Source organism: Pongo pygmaeus, chromosome 4 (assembly GCF_028885625.2).
Source record: "Pongo pygmaeus isolate AG05252 chromosome 4, NHGRI_mPonPyg2-v2.0_pri, whole genome shotgun sequence".
NCBI classification, from domain to species: Eukaryota; Metazoa; Chordata; class Mammalia; order Primates; family Hominidae; genus Pongo; species Pongo pygmaeus.
Genome location: NC_072377.2, coordinates 177,387,744 through 177,405,143, shown reverse-complemented (window position 1 = coordinate 177,405,143; position 17,400 = coordinate 177,387,744). Strand labels below are relative to the sequence as shown.

General features: G+C 43.8%; 1 protein-coding gene across 1 annotated transcript in view; it reads left to right on the top strand.

Annotated features, from left to right (window-relative positions):
• The window catches only part of SH3PXD2B (SH3 and PX domains 2B), a 121,774-nt gene that overhangs the window by 53,672 nt on the left and 50,702 nt on the right, over positions 1 to 17,400 (top strand). Inside the window, exon 4 of the mRNA XM_054488693.2 lies at positions 6,394 to 6,470. Coding sequence (XP_054344668.1) covers positions 6,394 to 6,470 — 77 coding nt within the window. The remainder of the gene's footprint in view (positions 1 to 6,393; positions 6,471 to 17,400) is intronic.

Here is a 17,400-nt window from a genome sequence, read left to right as displayed (position 1 = left end):
AGTGGTGGCCAGTGCAGTGACTGTAATTAGGCCTATGATCACAGCGCTTAAAGTGAAAACAAATCTCTTAGATCTTTTCAGAATTTGCTGTAACACTTCATTAATTAAATGTATTGAGGGGGAGGATTCCCAGGGTCTGGGCAAAGTTACCGGAATCCAGATTCCTTCTCGAGCCCGAACCAACATTACACTTTTCCTGGAGTCAAAATGGGAGTTAATACAAGTGTATAAATGACAATTAATGCATTGGACAGTTGGATTGTTTGTCCAAATTTTGATATTTCCTACTAACAGCATGTAAGGAGGCTTAACACAACTCTGTGTGGGAACAGTCAGGTTGGAGGTAAGTAAAGCAGAATGTCTGGATCTACGGTGATACTGAGAGAGGGGGACGGTAGTGGGGACAACAGACAGAATAGTTTTCCCTTCCCATACTTGCAGTCCAGACATGGCAATAGCCAATTTCCAAAGTTCTGGGTGTTCTGGGCTCAGAATAGGGAGTATCATATGAGGCCTCAGGGGGGTAATGCCTTTATCTTCCCATTTTAAGGGAAAGAACGAGCTGAACCTCCTATGCAAAGTAGAATGATGATTCTCATTCTCCCGATAAGAAATAAAATAAGTAGCCTCCAGGCATTCCCTTCTGCCAGAGGAGCAATTGTTTTTTAAATAGCCCTTTGGTGCCCAGTCTATTAGTAAACCATATGAGTCATTTTTTAAATATTACTGCATGTGAGTTAACACAGTCTTCCCAAATTAAAGTTTTAGATGGGCCCTCAAAATTTTCAGGGCATGGTTTTCCTGCAGGTTTATATTGAAAGTATGGGGTATCTCCCATTACTCCCCCTTTCATTTGTTTTAAAAGAGAAAGGGAGAGGCCAGAGACCAAATGTTCCAGTTCCTCTGTAGCTGATCTCTCTGGAAGATAAGCAGCCGAGACTTGAGTTTCTAGATGGATGCAACCAGATGCATGTCCGAGGCACAGAGTGGGGTATTTATAACCCATGGTAACATTAAATGCAGTGTCTTCTCCTGGTTGAGCAGGGCAACAGTCATCTGTAGCTCCAGGCATCCACACACTATCATTAGTGTAGATTTCTGCAGGAACATCTATCCAGGTGAGAGGTCGAATAAGTGGAGGAAAAGGCACATAAGCCCAATAAGAATAATTTTGTGTAGCAGGTAAATCAGTGTGAGAGGAAACTGGTGAGACAGAAAGTATAAGGAGGAGAATAATTAAATAAAACCCAGTGTAAGCGAGATTGAGTGCTGAAGGAGGAAGAGAAGAACAGAGGGATGTTATTGTCAGGCTAATAGAAATGGTGAGATTTTTAGGTTTGTAAGGAGAAAAAGAAAGGCAATCAGGAGAAGTGGGATTAGTTAGATGGGTCTCCATTGCCATCAAGGAGGATTGAATCAGACCCATTGTGATTTGGTGTGCCAGCTTCTAAGGAAGATCTCACCTTGGCACAGATCTCACCACGTCTGAGGGCAGTCTCTGACACGGACGTCTTTTCCCTGTGGTTTTCTTTTGATGATCTCCTGGTGAAACACAAGCATACCCTCTTTCCCACGTTAAGTAGAATAAGAGACAATATTTAAAGGTTTGGGAAAATCCTGTAAGGCAGTAATTATAGCAATTAACTCTGCCTTTTGAGCAGAGGTATAAGGGGTAGAAATAAGCTTGTTTGTAGGACCTACATAACCAACATTTACATTGCTGGAGCCATCGGTGAACACTGTAATGGCCTCAAGAATGGGCTGATCTTTGGTTAATCGAGGGACCACCCAAGACGTCATGTTTATAAAATCAAACAATTTGTTCTTTGGATAATGATTGTCAATAATGCCAATAAAATCAGCCAAGTGAATTTGCCACAGTACAGAATGTTGAAAGGTGGCTTGAACTTCAAACCGATTTAAAGGAACTTCAATTAAATTTGGATCAAATCTGGAAATTTTAAGTATTCTACACCGAGCCTGTCCAATTAAGGTGGCCATTTGATCTAGATAAACAGACAAAGTTTTCAACACAGAATGAGGAAGAAAACACCACTTCACTAAATCATTATGTTGAACTATTAGTCGAGTAGGGGAGTGTAATGAAGCAAAAACCAGAAGCTGAAAAGGCTGAAACGGCTGTACTCTAGATAACTAGGTTGTCTGGATTCTTTCCTCTACGAATTCCAGTTCTAGTGAAGCCTCAGGGGTCAAAGGCCTGGGACTGTGGAGATTGGAATCTCCCCGTGGCGTAGAAAACAAGTTAGACAGTGCATAGGTCAGAATACCTAAAGTAGGTCTTAAATAATTAATGTTACCCAAAAGTTTTTGGAAGTCGTTTAAAGTTTTCAAAGAATCTTTCCTAAATTGAACTTTTTGAGTTTGAATACATTATCGACCACCATTCCTAAATATTGAACAGGAGTGGTCTGTTGAATTTTATCCTGAGCAATGTGTAATCCAGCCTCTGTAACACGGCAGCTCAAACTTTGATAACAGTCAATTAATTCTTTATCAGTGGGGGCAGCAATCAAAATATCATCAATATAATGAAGAATATAGGCCTGGGGAAATTGGGCTCGAACTGGTGAAAGCACTTGCCCAACATAAAGCTGGCAGATTGTAGGGCTATTTAGCATTCCCTGAGGAAGTACTTTCCATTGATAATGAGCTGCAGGCTCCTGATTATTGATAGATGGTACAGTAAAAGCAAATTTTTCACAATCCAATTTATATAAAGGAATATAAAAAAACAATCTTGAAGATCAATAACTATGAGAGGCCAATTTTTAGGTATTAAAGCAGGGGCAGGCATGCTGGGTTCTACGGCCCCCATAGGTTTAATTACAGTGTTAATGGCCCTTAAATCGGTTACTATCCGCCACTTGCCTGATTTCTTTTTTACTAGAAACACAGGAGAATTCCAAGAGGAAAGAAAAGGTTCCACATTTCCAAGTTATAACTGTTCAGAAACCAAGTGAGTTAAAGCCTCCAGTTTTTCTTTAGAGAGCGGCCACTGCTGAATCCAAACAGGTGTGTCAGATTTCCATTGTAAAGGGATAGGATCAGGAGGTGTGGCAGCGGCCATCACTAAAAAGGATAACCTAAACCCACCCTGTTTTCTTTTACAGTAACTGGGAGGGGTTTAGTAATCCTTTCATGCTTTGGACTGAGACCAAGCCTAGGAACAAACCCCATGTTTTCCATCATATGCTGACTGGGAGCACTATAAGAGTTATGTGGAATATTAATTTCAGCCCCCCATTGTGCCACTAAATCTCTACCAAAGGGAATCGAGTTCCCACATGCACTTAGGAAAAAAGAAAGACCACGTTGGGCGCCAGATATCAGGGGAACCCACCCCCAATAATTCAATGTTATTTCACGTAAGTTCTTTTCTATTTCCCTAAGTGTCGGCTGGTCTGAGAAATAAAGGGAAAGAGTACAAAAAGAGAGAAATTTTAAAGCTGGGTGTCCAGGGGAGACATCACATGTCGGCAGGTTCCGTGATGCCCCCCAAGCCGCAAAACCAACAAGTTTTTATTAGTGATTTTGAAAAGGGGAGGGAGTGTATGAATAGGGTGCGGGTCACAGAGATCACTTGCTTCACAAGGTAATAAAATATCACAAGGCAAATGGAGGCAGGGCGAGATCACAGGACCGGGGCGAAATTAAAATTGCTAATGAAGTTTCGGGCACGCATTGTCATTGATAACATCTTATCAGGAGACAGGGTTTGAGAGCAGACAACGGTCTGACCAAAATTTATTAGGCGGGAATTTCCTCGTCCTAATAGGCCTGGGAGCGCTACAGGAGACTGGGGCTTATTTCATCCCTTATCTGCAAGCGTAAAAGACAGACGTTCCCAGAGTGGCCATTTCAGAGACCTCCCCCTAGGAATGCATTCACTTTCTCAGGGCTGTTCCTTGCTGAGAGAAAGAATTCAGCGATATTTCTCCTATTTGCTTTTGAAACAAGAGAAATATAGCTCTGTTCCGTCTGGCTCTCAGGCAGCCAGACCTAAAGGTTATCTCCCATGTGATACTTTGTGATACGTATTCATCTACATTTTTTTCTTTTTTTTTTTTTTGAGACAGAGTTTTGCTCTTGTCATCCAGGCTGGAGTGCAATGGCATGATCTCAGCTCACAACCTCCATCTCCTGGGTTCAAGCGATTCTCCTGCCTCAGTCTCCCGAGTAGCTGGGATTACAGGCATGCGCCACCAGCTAATTTTTGTATTTTTAGTAGAGATGGGGTTTTACCACGTTGGCCAGGCTGGTCTCAAATTCCTGACCTCAGGTGATCCACCTGCCTTGACTTCCCAAAGTGTGGGGATTACAGGTATGAGCCATCACACCCAGCCTAGATATTTTTTTAGTTGGTGAAAATGAGCAAAAAAAAAAAAAGGCTTTCTCTCTTTTTTTAAGTTTACCTTGTCTACCTAGTTTCCAAATAGTGTCCTTTTGCACCAGAGCAAGTTGTCCAGTTGTTTAAAATGTTGGATTAGCCACATGGTCTTTTAGGGTGCAAATCTCCTTTACCACTTTGCATTGCAAATCTTTAAAAGTCAGTAGGGTTGTTTTTCAACATTCCTTCCAGTTCTGTCATATGAAAATTCTTACTATACTAGCCTCTTTTTTTTTTTTTTTTAAGACAGAGTCTCACTTACTCTGTCACCCAGGCTGGAGTGCTGTGGTGTGATCTTGGATCACTGCATCCTCTGCCTCCCAGATGCAAGTGATTCTCCTGCCTTAGCCTCCTGAGTAGCTGGGACTACAGGCACATGCTACCACACCTGGCTGAATTTTTTATTTTTTATTTTTTATTTTTTTTTATTTTTAGTAGAGACAGGGTTTTGCCATGTTGGCCAGGTTGGTCTCAAACTCCTGACCTCAAGTGATCCACCCACCTCGGCCTCCCAAAGTGCTGGGATTACAGGCATGAGTCACTATGCCCGACTCTTATTAGACTTTTCTATGCCATCCTATCCCTGCCTGCCCGAGCTTGATCTGTGGAGACAGCCATGTCACCAGAAACCGTCTTCGATCAATAGTAATCTCTCTTCACCTTGCCAGGCTCTTGACCCAAATTCCTCTTTTTAACCAACCTCCTAGGTCCAGAAATAGAGAGAGCTCTTAGTAGGTCTCCATGCTCTGCTCTCTGGAGCAGCTTTGGTCCTCCCGTGCCTTCCCCTTGACCTACCCATGGATACCCCCTGGTTGCTCTGCACAAGCTTGGTAGAGGTGCTTATCTCCATGCCCTGTGTCTTTGGCCCTCCTTTATGTCTTATTTCTGATTTCCCTCACCCCTGACTGTGTGGTAGATCCAGAATGGTGAGTCATGTGGTCTTAACCTTTAGTGCATACGCTTCACCACCATCTCCCCAAGAGAGGATATCCTGTCTAAACTCTCTGAGAACCCACTGATTTGCTTTAAACAGGCATCGCCCGTGACATTTCAGTGTCTTGGATATTTCCAGAGATCTTCAGTGGCATCATGTATATACCCATGTTTTTCTGTGACCCACATTCTCTACCCATGTGTCATATTGGTGGTTCATAGCCCCATGGCCCAGAGTTTCGGATGTCGTGAAGCAGGTCATGGACTCTCAGTTAATATTTGGTGAAATAGGAGAACTCAAAACCCTTCTCTTATGAACACTAATTGGGGAAGGAACTGGAAGTATTTGGCATCTTTGCAGGTGGAAGCCACATTCATATATTTATCAAACATTAGTGTCACAAAATGGACTGAGATGCAGTCAGTTCCTATTTGTGCAGAGCACATGACTGGTAAGACAGAAGAAGTGCTGTAAAAATAAATAATGTGTGCAGTCAGAAAGAGCCAGGAACTCTTAACCCCTATGAGGGATGGTGGTGGGGTTGCATGGGGAGGTGTCCAGGCAGAGGGGAGGGCTCAGAATGGTAGAGCATGGGGGTTTAGGGAACATGAGGAAAAGACAGAGGTAAATGAGGAAAAGGGAGGAAACTGAACTATTGCTGAGGGCATGTCTGCTTGTCCACTGTACTGTTCACCCAGCCAGAATCCTGGAGTTGGACAGGACCTCACACGCTCGGGTCCAACCTTCTTTCTTCATCAGGTAGGAGTGGCTTCCTTCCACAGTTGTTTCCAGCCTCCTTTATCTCACCAAAACTTATTCCGTGGGTCCCATTCCCCCAAGCCCTTGTGTTAAAGCTGTGAACAGGGTATAGGGGACCTCACATGGGCGTATCCAAGCCCCACGGAAGTCCAGCAGGGGTACCTTGATCGCAGCCAGGAATTTTGGCACCACTCAGACCTACCCTAGGAACAGCCATGTCCACACCCTCTCAGGTTGCTGAGAGCTTGTCCCTGTTCCCTGACAACACTGTCTTTGCTCTCATCTTCTGCAGGTAAGATTCTCTTCAGACGAAGCCACATCCGGGACGTGGCTGTCAAACGCCTGATACCAATTGATGAATACTGTAAGGTAAGGCGGAGAAATGCCCACGCAGTCTTGCCTGTAGGTGTATTCTGTTTTCTTTTCTTTTTCTGGCTACAAGATGCTCAACGATAAAAATTTATGCAATTCAAAGGAATGTAAAGAAATTAGGGGGAAAATCATTCATTATCATTCAACTTAGAGGCAACAGTTATTAAGGGTTTTACGTATTTCCTTTCCACCTTTTCTTTATGTGCATTTCTTAATGATGTTGAGACCATTCTGTATGTGTTATTTTGTTGCTCTTTCTCTTTTGCCGTAATTATTAGGTGAGAATTTCCCTACTATTAAAACATCCTCTTGACTGGGTACAGTGGCTCACGCCTATAATCCCAGCATTTTGGGAGGCCAAGGCAGGTGGATCACTTGAAGTCAGGAGTTCGAGACCAGCCTGGCCAAACATGTTGAAACCCCATCTGTACTAAAAATACAAAAATTAGCCAGGTGTGGTGGGACACACCTGTAGTCCCAGCTACTCGGGAGGCTGAGGCAGGAGAATCGCTTGAACCTGGGAGGTGGAGGTTGCAGTGAGCTGAGATGGCACCACTACACTCCCACCTGGGCAACAGAGCGAGACTCTGTCTCAAAAAAAAAAAATCCTCTTAAGCCTACTTTTAATGACCACATAGTATTCCATTATACATTCGTGCTTCCAAAGTTATTTAGCCAACCCCTGTTGTTTGATGGTGCAGTGGCTTCCTGTCCCTTGAACGTCCTAAACAGCAAGAGACCTGCCTTTTGGTTATATTTCATTTGACTTGAGGCTATAGTCAGGAAAGGAGCATGTTTTATTTTGTTTAGCAGCTTTTCTTTGGTATTTGTTTCTCCAAGTTAAAATCACTAGCGATTCTGATGGGAGAGGGGTAGGAATAGCAAGAAATGTTTCTTAAATGGAGCAGTGAACAATCTCCCCCTCAGATCAGGAACAAAGCAAGTATGTTTACCCTTACATGTCTGTTCTACATTTTACTAGGGGACTAGCCAGTGTAAGCACACAAAAAAGAAAGAAAAGGCATCCAGATTGGGAAGGAAAGAGTATTGACTCTTGACTCACAGATGACATGATTCTCTATGCAGAAAATCATAAGAGATCCATCAAAAAAATGCTAGGACAAATAAATGAGTTTAGTAAGATCAGGATAAAAGCTCAATATACAGAAAGCAATTGTATTTCTATATCCTAGAAACAAATAATCCAGAAATGAAATTAGGAAAACAGTCCCATTCTCAATAGCATCAAAAAGAATGAAATACTTAGAAATAAATTTAACAAAAGAAGTGCAGGATTTATACAAAACATTTCAATGAAAATTAAAGAAGATCTAAATTCATGGAGAGACATTCCATACTTGTGGATTGGAAGACTCAATATTGTTAAAATGGAACGCCTCCCAGAGTGAATCTACATATTCAATACAATCCCTGTCAAAATCTTTTCTATAGGCTTTTTTATAGAAATTCACAAGCCAATCCTCAAGTGTATGTGGAAATATAAAGGACCCAGAATAGTCAAAACACTTTTGAAAAAGAACAATGTTAGAGGAGCCATATTACCCATTTTCAAAACTCCCTACAAGGTACAGTAATCAGGCTAGTAGGGTACTGACAAAACAGGCATATAGATCAGCGGAACAACATTGAGAGTCCAGAAATAAAATCTTACAAAATGTTTGACCAGTTGATATTCCACAAAGGTGCCAAGACAATTCACTGGGAAAAGGATAGTTTGTTTGTTTGTTTGTTTGTTTGTTTTTTGAGATGGAGTCTCGCTCTGTTGCCCAGGCTGGAGTGCCGTGGCGCCATCTCGGCTCACTACAACCTCTGCCTCCTGGGTTCAAGGGATTCTCCTGCCTCAGCCTCCTGAGTAGCTGGGATTACAGGCACCCACCACCATGCCTGGCTAATTTTTTTTTTTTGTATTTTCAGTAGAGACAGGGTTTCACTATATGTTGGCCAGGCTGGTCTCAGACTCCTGACCTCAAGTGATCCACCCACTTCGGCCTCCCAAAGTGCTGGAATTACAGGCATGAGCCACCATGCCGGGCCGAAAAGGATAGTCTTTTTAACACACAGTTGAGATAGTCACCTGTTGCATTCGTTTCCTGGGGCTGCATAGCAAAATACCACAAACTGGGTGGCTTACAACATCATTTAGTTTCTCACAGTTCTGGAGGCTGGAAGTCTAGGCAAGCAGGGCCTTCTAACCTCTCTCATTTGTTTATAGATGAGATGCCTCTTCTCCCTGTGTCTTTACAAGGTCTTTTCTGTACCTTTCTATGTCCTAATCTCCTCTTCCTTTAAAGACAGTTATATTGGATTAAGGCACATCCCTAGTGACTTCATTTTACTTTAAATTACCTCTTTAAAGATGCTGTCTCCAAATATATTCACATTCTAGGAGCTTGGGGGTTAGGACTTTAATATATGAATAGGGGGTGGAGAGCAAAACACTATAGCCCATAACAGCTATACATATGCAAAAAAAAAAAAAAATGAAGTTAGACCCTTATCTCAAAATGAAGTTAGATCCTTATCTCATACCATGCATGAAAATCAACTCAAAGTGGATCATAACCCTAAATATAAGAGCTAAAACTGTAAAACTTCTAGAAGAAAACATAGGAGAGCCAGGCGCGGTGGCTCATGCCTGTAATCCCAGCACTTGGGGAGGCCGAGGCGGGCGGATCACGAGGTCAGGAGATCGAGATCATCCTGGCTAACACGGTGAAACCCCATCTCTACTAAAAATACAAAAAATTAGCCAGGCGTGGAGGCGGGCGCCTGTAGTCCCAGCTACTCGGGAGGCTGAGGCAGGAGAATGGCGTGAACCCGGGAGGCGAAGCTTGCAGTGAGCCGAGATCACGCCACTGCACTCCAGCCTGGGTGACAGAGTGAGACTCTGTCTCAAAAAACAAAAATGAAAACACAGGAGAAAGTCATCACGACCTTGAGTTGGGCAGAGTTTTTAGCTATGACCCCAAAAGTGTGAGCCTTTAAAGAAAAACTGATAAAAATTGAATTTAATTAAATTGACTTATAGACTTCTGTATCTCAAAAAGTACCATTAACAAAATGGCCAGGCCAGTGGCTCACGCCTATAATTCCAGCACTTTGGAGCGCCAAGGCAGACAGATCTCAAGGCAGACAGAGGTCCAGGGTTCGAGACCAGCCTGGCCAACTTGGTGAAACCTCATCTCTACTAAAAATACAAAAACTAGCCGGGCGTAGTGGCGCACGCTTGTAATCCCAGCTACTTGGGAGGCTGAAGTGGGAGGATGGCTTGAATCCAGGAGGTGGAGGTTGCAGTGAGCCAAGATCGCGCCACTGCACTCCAGCCTGGGCAACAGAGTGAGACTCCATCTCAAAAAAAGAGAAAGAAATGGCAAGCCATGGACTGGGAGAAAATATTTGTTAATCATATATCTGATAAAGGATTTGTATTGAACATACACAAAGAACTCAATAATAGTAAGACAACCTGATTTTAAACACTTCAATACAAATTTTACCCAAGAAGACATAGGAATGACTAGTAAACACATGAATAGATGCTCAATATCATTAGTCATTATGGGACTGCAAAATAAAACCATAACGAGATACTTCCACAGCCACTAGAGTTGCTTATAATCAACAAGACAGGACAATACCAAGTGTTGGTGAGAACATAGAGTAACTGGAGCCCTTAAGATAGGAAGCTACAAGCCGGGCGTGGTGGCTCACGGCTGTAATCCCAGTACTTTGGGAGGCTGAGGCGGGCGGATCACCTGAGGTCAGGAGTTCGAGACCAGCCTGACCAACATGGAGAAACCCCACCTCTACTAAAAATACAAAATTAGCCAGGTGAGGTGGCGCATGCCTGTAATCCCAGCTACTCAGGAGGCTGAGGCAGGAGAATCGCTTGAACCCGGGAAGTGGAGATTGCGGTGAGCCGAGATCGTGTCATTGCACTCCATCCTGGGCAACAAGGGCAAAACTCTGTCACACACACACACACACACACACACACACAAAGATGGGAAGCTACTTTGAAAGACAGTTTGGCAGTTTCCTCAAAAGTTAAACTTGTCATATGACCACTCTTAGGTATATACTCAAGAGAATTGAAAACTTATGTCCACACAAAGACTTGGCTGCCAATGTTCATAGCAACATTAATTCATAATAGCCAACAACTGGAAGTGATCCACAAGTCCATCAGCTGGTGCATGGATACACAAAGTGCGTAATATCCATACAATAGACATATCTTTTTATTTGGCAATAAAAGGCACTGGGAACATGCCACAGTGGCTTGAGCCTGTACTCCCAGGATACAGAAGGCTGAGGCAGGAGGATTGCTTGAGTCCAGGAGTTGGAGGCTGCCATGAGCCTTGATAGCACTACTGCACTCCAGCCTGGGTGACAGAGCGAGACTCCAGCTCTAAATAAATAAATTAAGCAATGAAACACTGGTAAATGCTACAAGCTGGATGAATCTCCAAAGCATAATGCTAAGTAAAAGAAGCCTGATGTGTACAACTACATATTGTATGATTCTGTTTATATGAAATTTGCAGAAATGGAAAATTTATGGAGGCAAAAAGCAGATCAGTGGTTTCCCAGACCTGGGGGTGGTAGAAGAAGCAAAGATGAACTGTAAATTAGGTTGGGGGCCATTTTTGAAGTGATGGAAAAGTTTTGAAACTAGATTGTGGCGATTGTTGCACAACTCTGTAATTTGCCAAATATCATTGATATTGTACACTTATAATGGGTAAATTTTATGGTATGTAATTTATGCCACAGTAAATCTGTTAAAAAGTATTAGTCCAGGCGCAGTGGCTCATGCCTGTAATCCCAGCACTTTGGGAGGCTAAGGTGGAAAGACTGCTTCAGGCCAGGAGTTTGAGACCAGCCTGGGCAACATAGTGAGACCCCCATCTCTACAAAAAAAGTGTTAAACAGAAGGGGGCAGTGTGCAGACAGATGATCCCTCTCTTGGCAGGAGACATCAAAGAAGGTCAGAAAACCTCTCCTGATTGGCGTCTGCTCTTTGTCAGATGGGACCTTGTCTTATCTCTCCAACAACTTTGAGAAGTAGGCTTTATTTTTATTATTTTGAGACAAGGTCTTGCTCTGTCTCCCAGGCTGGAGTACAGTAGGGTGACCTTGGTTCACTGCAACCTCAGTCTCCTAGGCTCAAGTGATCCTCCCACCTCAGCCTCCTGAGTAGCTAGAACTACCAGCACATACCAATTTTTTTTTTTTTTTTTTTTTTGTGGAGATGGGGTTTCACCATGTTGCCCAGGCTGGTCTCAAACTCCTAGGCAGGAGTAAGTTGTATTATTCCCATCGTGTAGATGAGGAGGTGGAGGCCCAACAAAGTTACTTACAATAAGATTTTAGGTTTGAGGGTTAGAGAGTTGGACTCAAGCCTTTTACGCCTCCACACTCACATACCACTTACGGCCTCTAAGAAAGTAAAAATGCAAGGCCGGGTGTGGTGGCTTATGCCTGTAATTCCAGCATTTTGGGAGGCCAAAGCAGGCAGATCACGAGGTCAGGAGTTTGAGACCAGCCTGACCAACGTGGTGAAACCCCGTCTCTACTAAAAGTACAAAAATTATCCAGGTGTGGTGGTCGGCACCTGTAATCCCAGCTACTCAGGAGGCTGAGGCAGGAGAATTGCTTGAACCCAGGAGGCAGAGGTTGCAGTGAGCCAAGATCATGCCATTACACTCCAGCCTGGGTGACAGAGCGCGACTCAGTCTCAAAAAAAAAAAAAAAAAAAAAAGTAAAAATGCAAAAGGCCAAGGTATTCAAATGTGTGTTTCTTAGAGCCAGATAAACCCAAACTCTTCTGTCTCCTAAGTACCTCATGACAAAGGAAGGGCCAGGCCTAAGGGGCAGCCGTCAGCGCCGCTGTTGCCTCCCAGCCCTCAGAGGAAGGTTCATCTCTTCCTTGTCACTTTCCAAACCTCTAGAGCCTGAAATTCCAATTCTGGAGATGATCTTCTTTTGTCCAGGCCCTGCTGGCAAGGACTATAGGGTCACCTTGCCTAGCCAGGAAGTTCCAGTTCATAGCTTCCCCAGAATCTGTTATCCCTCAGCCCAAATCAGCCTATTCTGCTTCTTCCCCAGCCCACCTGACTTCTCTCCAGAGTCAGACTTTCCTTGCACCCAGGGCTTCACCAACTCCTGGACTTTTGGTTTTGAAAAGGAAATTTAAAATCCGAGAGTAATACAGGATAGCAGCAGCCTGATGCTTGAAATGGTACAGAGATAATGAATTCACCTGGACTAACCACAGGGAGGAAACTGCTTATGTTAAATGAGCCACGTGGAAGTTACTACCCCCTGCCATTAATGAAACATAATAAATAGAGCGGATATTTGGAGTTTTTTGGCCAGTTTTTTTTCCCTGGGCTCAAGCTTCAAGGGAACTGATGAAATGATCCCTTTCTTTTATAGACTACATAGGCTGTTACATGACATTTGGGTATCTGTTACTGACATTGTTGTGAACCAACTTAAGCCAATTTGATCTATCATAACTAGCTTTATTTTAGTAGAAAATGAAGGTCTCTAATAGATAGAGATAGATGAGAGCTATAGATGATATCCCAAAGCTAGCTACCAGGTGTATATTACAATGGAAGAAACTTTCTGCTGTACCAGATCTGTTGTAAAATTACAGTAATTAACATGGTGCAGTATTAGCACAAGGATAGACAAACACTTGAAACAAATAGAAAACCCAGAAACAGATCCATGTGTATTTGGATGGACACTGTGATACTGACAAAGGCAGCCTTGCAGATCATTCCTCAATAAATGGGTATCCACATGGGAAAAAAACGAAAAAGATAACTAACCCCTGCCTCACACCACACATGAAATCATTTCCAAGAAAATTAAAGACATAAATGTAAGAGGCAATATTACAAAATGTTTTAGGAGATAACATTAGGAAAATATATTTATAATCTCTAGGTATAGGATTTCTAAAGATACAAAAAGGATACCAAGCACAAAAAGATTGGTTTATTTGAATACATTAAATTTAAGAACTTCTGTTCATCAAAAGACACAATGAAAATATGACTTAGCTGAATCCTGTCACACATACAAGCATTTATTATCAAGCCACCTCATAAATAGCCACTCAAGTTTTTCTGGAAGCTCCTTGAAATCCCAGTTGTCTGTCTGACATTTCTTTGCATGAATGATTCCTCAAGGCAGATGCAACCACATTCTAGAGGCAGGATCAGCTCATCCTAACCGTGGTCTGACAGTAAAATCCTCAAGAAGAGGCTGAACCCTAAATCCTAGACCCAGGGCCCCGTTCTGAAGGGTGTACAGTACTGGGCTCACCAGGTTCTGTTTGTGCAAGGGCCAGAGTGTCTGAGAATATTTCTAGGAGCATTTCACCAGTAGAAAAAAAAATTCTTTCTAACAACAGTTAAGCTAATGAATAAAGGCTGTGGTATTGATCCACAATGAAGACAGCTAAAGCCCTGAAGCAGCCTTTTCTGAAGTGTGGACTTCTGATTAGAGTCTTTCACTTGCACCAGTGTTCATTCTCAATGAGGAAACTTCAGGTAGTAATTAACCATCATACGGTGTAGCTTAAATCGAACACACATGCAAACATACACACTTGTGAGTGTGTGTGCCCATGCTGTAGTATTTTAAACTATGGGCAACGTAACAGTAGTATTTACCAGGCTCCAGTCACCTGAGACTTCCCTTCTGGAATTCTGTCATACGCCACCCACCTATATTATTATTCATATTTTTCTTCAACTCACTTTTTGAACTTCTTCAGATTATGAGACTGACTTGCTGCCTACTGTGCTAAGAGGGCTCCCTGACTTTTTGAACTTCTGAAAACAATATATCTTAGAGAAAACTTTATATCACAACCATAACATAAAACTGGTATTGGCTGGGCACAGTGGCTCACGCCTGTAATCCCAACACTTTGGAAGGCCGAGGCAGGTGGATCGCTTGAGCCCAGGAGTTTGAGACTGGCCTGGGCAACGTGGCGAAACCCTGTTTCTACTAAAAATACAAAAATTAGCCAGGCATGGTGGTGCACGCCTGTAACCCCAGCTATTCAGGAGGCTGAGATGGGAGGATCTCGAGCCCAGGAGGTGGAGACTGCAGTGAGCTGAGATCCCACCCTGCGCTGCAGCCTGGGCCACAGAGCCAGACCCTGTCTCAAAAACAAGCAAACAAACAAAACAAAACAAATGGGTATCATGTGCCTGCCATAAAAGTAAAAAATAAAAACAATAAAACAACAACAACAACAGAGAACGTTTTTAAATCTGGCTAGCTGCTGTTACCTGCCTACCAGAGGCTCTGCAGAGCCAGTCCTGCTCTCAGGAAGCAAGTTAGACAAGTGTTACTTCTCTGGGGCATTCTTTTTTAAATTAAAGAGAGTTGAAAGAGAATTGAGAAAACATGAACCTTCTCCCTAGCCAAGGCATTGTCATTTAACATAATTATCTGGCTGCCTCTGAAATCGCCTTTGGAAACACTACATTCTTGTACCTGGGGCAGTATAGAGAGCCAACAGGGTTATCCAGTGTCCATCAAGCAGCTAATATATGATGGAAACCATACAACCACTTCCTCACTTATTCTATAGCACAGCCCTCCAAGATGGGTGTTCTTTAGCTCTGCTTTGCAGATGAGTAGACTGAGGCTCAGAGAGGCAGTGAGACTTGGCCAGAATCTCACAGCCAGGAAGTGACGAGGCCAGAATCAGGAGATGGTTCTGTCTGACCTTTATTGTTACCCTCTGCAAGCAGGACTTGCTCTCCTCTCTCGTGCCTGCATCAGCCACATCTGTCCAAAGCACCAGGATCCCTTCCAGAACAGGACTGAGTTTGCTGGAGCTGTGGTTCTTTGTCACTACTGACGGAACTTAGGACTATCCTGGAGTCTTTCAGAAGCAGAATGGTTTCTCAGCCCCGGGTCATTTTTTACTGGTAGCCAAGTCCATCCCAAATGAAATGGGCCAACATCAAAACATTCAGCCCTGACTTTTATTAGTAACTTGACTTCTTTTATGGTTTAGGGGTTTGGTTTGGCTTTTACTTCCTAGGCATAGCTCAAAACCAGAAGAGAACTTGGCATCATCAGGAGGTTTCCATGGGCCTCGTTGTCCCTTCCCCTTCTGGTCCATTTGGGGCCTCTGCCCATCCTGGGAGGCCCCCTCCAGGCAGAGACAGTGACCACCTCCAGGGGCCATGCCCCACACCCACCCAGCTCTCCTCTAACAGAGACACATGGCCAGCTCCGGGCTGTTCCCTCGTGTTATCTAGGATCTCCCCAGCACTGTCTAGGCACATAGGGAAGGTGGAGGAGGAACGGCTGCCACCCTGCCGCCTTTTGTGGATTTAAGGTAGAGGTTTGCAGTCAGCTTTTCCTGGACTCTCTAGACCAAGCCACCTCAACAGAGCCTCCATTTCCCCATCTCTTAAATGGGCCAGCCCAGGGTTACATAAAGTGACACAGATGAACACATTTCAGGAGCCGCCCAGTGCTGAGCCAAGGTCGAGGAGCGCTGTTATTGCAGTCTTGGGGGGAAGCCGCAAGATATTTGCACACAAAGCAGCCAGGACACACCACAGTCCAGCATATAATCAGCTCCTTCATTATGTGGCTTCAACTGCAAGGGCTGCAGGATTCCAGAGGAAAAAGAGGCCCATGGGGAGGGGGGAGCAGACAGCAGCTCATCCAGGCCAGAAGAATGACCACTCACTGCTTGGAACCAGAAAAAGAAGGGGGACTAGAAACAGGAGGTAAGGGAGGAAAGGGCCTGCTCCTGTCTCTGGGACTCCCTGATTCAGCTCTGGAAACAGTCCTTAAGGATTTGCTGCAGAGCAGGAGCTACTTAAAGTCTAATTTTAAAAATCAGTGAGCCCTTTAGTCACCCCTCAGAAGGGTGGAAGGGTGGACAGTGACCAGGAAAGGTGCCCTACTAGGCCATCCACGTCCCTCATGATGTGTTTATCCATTCTGAGTCTGGAGCAGATTGCAGCTTGGGGGCTTAAAGTTAGAGCCTGACTCAAAGTAATGTAGGGTTGGCAACCCAAGTGTCCATTGACAGGTGAATGATAAGCAAAATGTGGTGTAGCCATACAATGGAATATTACTCAGCCTTTAAAAGGAAGGAAGTGTTGACGCCTGATACAAGCATGAACCTTGAATGGATGAGCATGCTAAATGACATCAGCCAGACTCAAAAAGACAAACACGGTATGATTCCACTGATATGAGCTACCTGGAATCATCAATCCCTAGAGACAGAAGTATAATGGTGGTTGCTGGGGGAGGGTGGAAGGGTAGTTGTTATTTAATGGGTACAGAGTTTCAGTTTTGCAAGATGAAAAGAGTTCTGTGGATGGATGGCAGTGCTGGTAGCACAGCAGTGTGAATGCATTAATTACTTAATGCACTGTACAGTACACTTGAAAATGGGTAAGATGGTAAGCTTTTTACTGTGTGTATTTTACCACAATTTAATTTTTTTAATGGGAGAAATAATTGTGTAGGGTGAACATATCCCCAAAGCCCTGTAAAAGGTGCCACACTGGAGGCCTCCATTCATCTCTCCGTTGGTCCACAAGAGCCCAGTACTGCTGCAGCGTTGGCACATCACTTTGGGAGTTGGGTGGTGTGCTATTAAGGGCTGATTATATAGAAAATGCAAGACACAGGCTGGGCGCAGTGGCTCACACCTGTAATCCCAGCACTTTGGGAGCCGAGGCGGGCGGATCACGAGGTCAGGAGATTGAGACTATCCAGGCCAACATGGTGAAACCTCATCTCTACTAAAATATAAAAAATTAGCCGGGTGTGGTGGCACGCGCCTGTAATCCCAGCTATTAGGGAGGCTGAGGCCGGGGAATCACTTGAACCT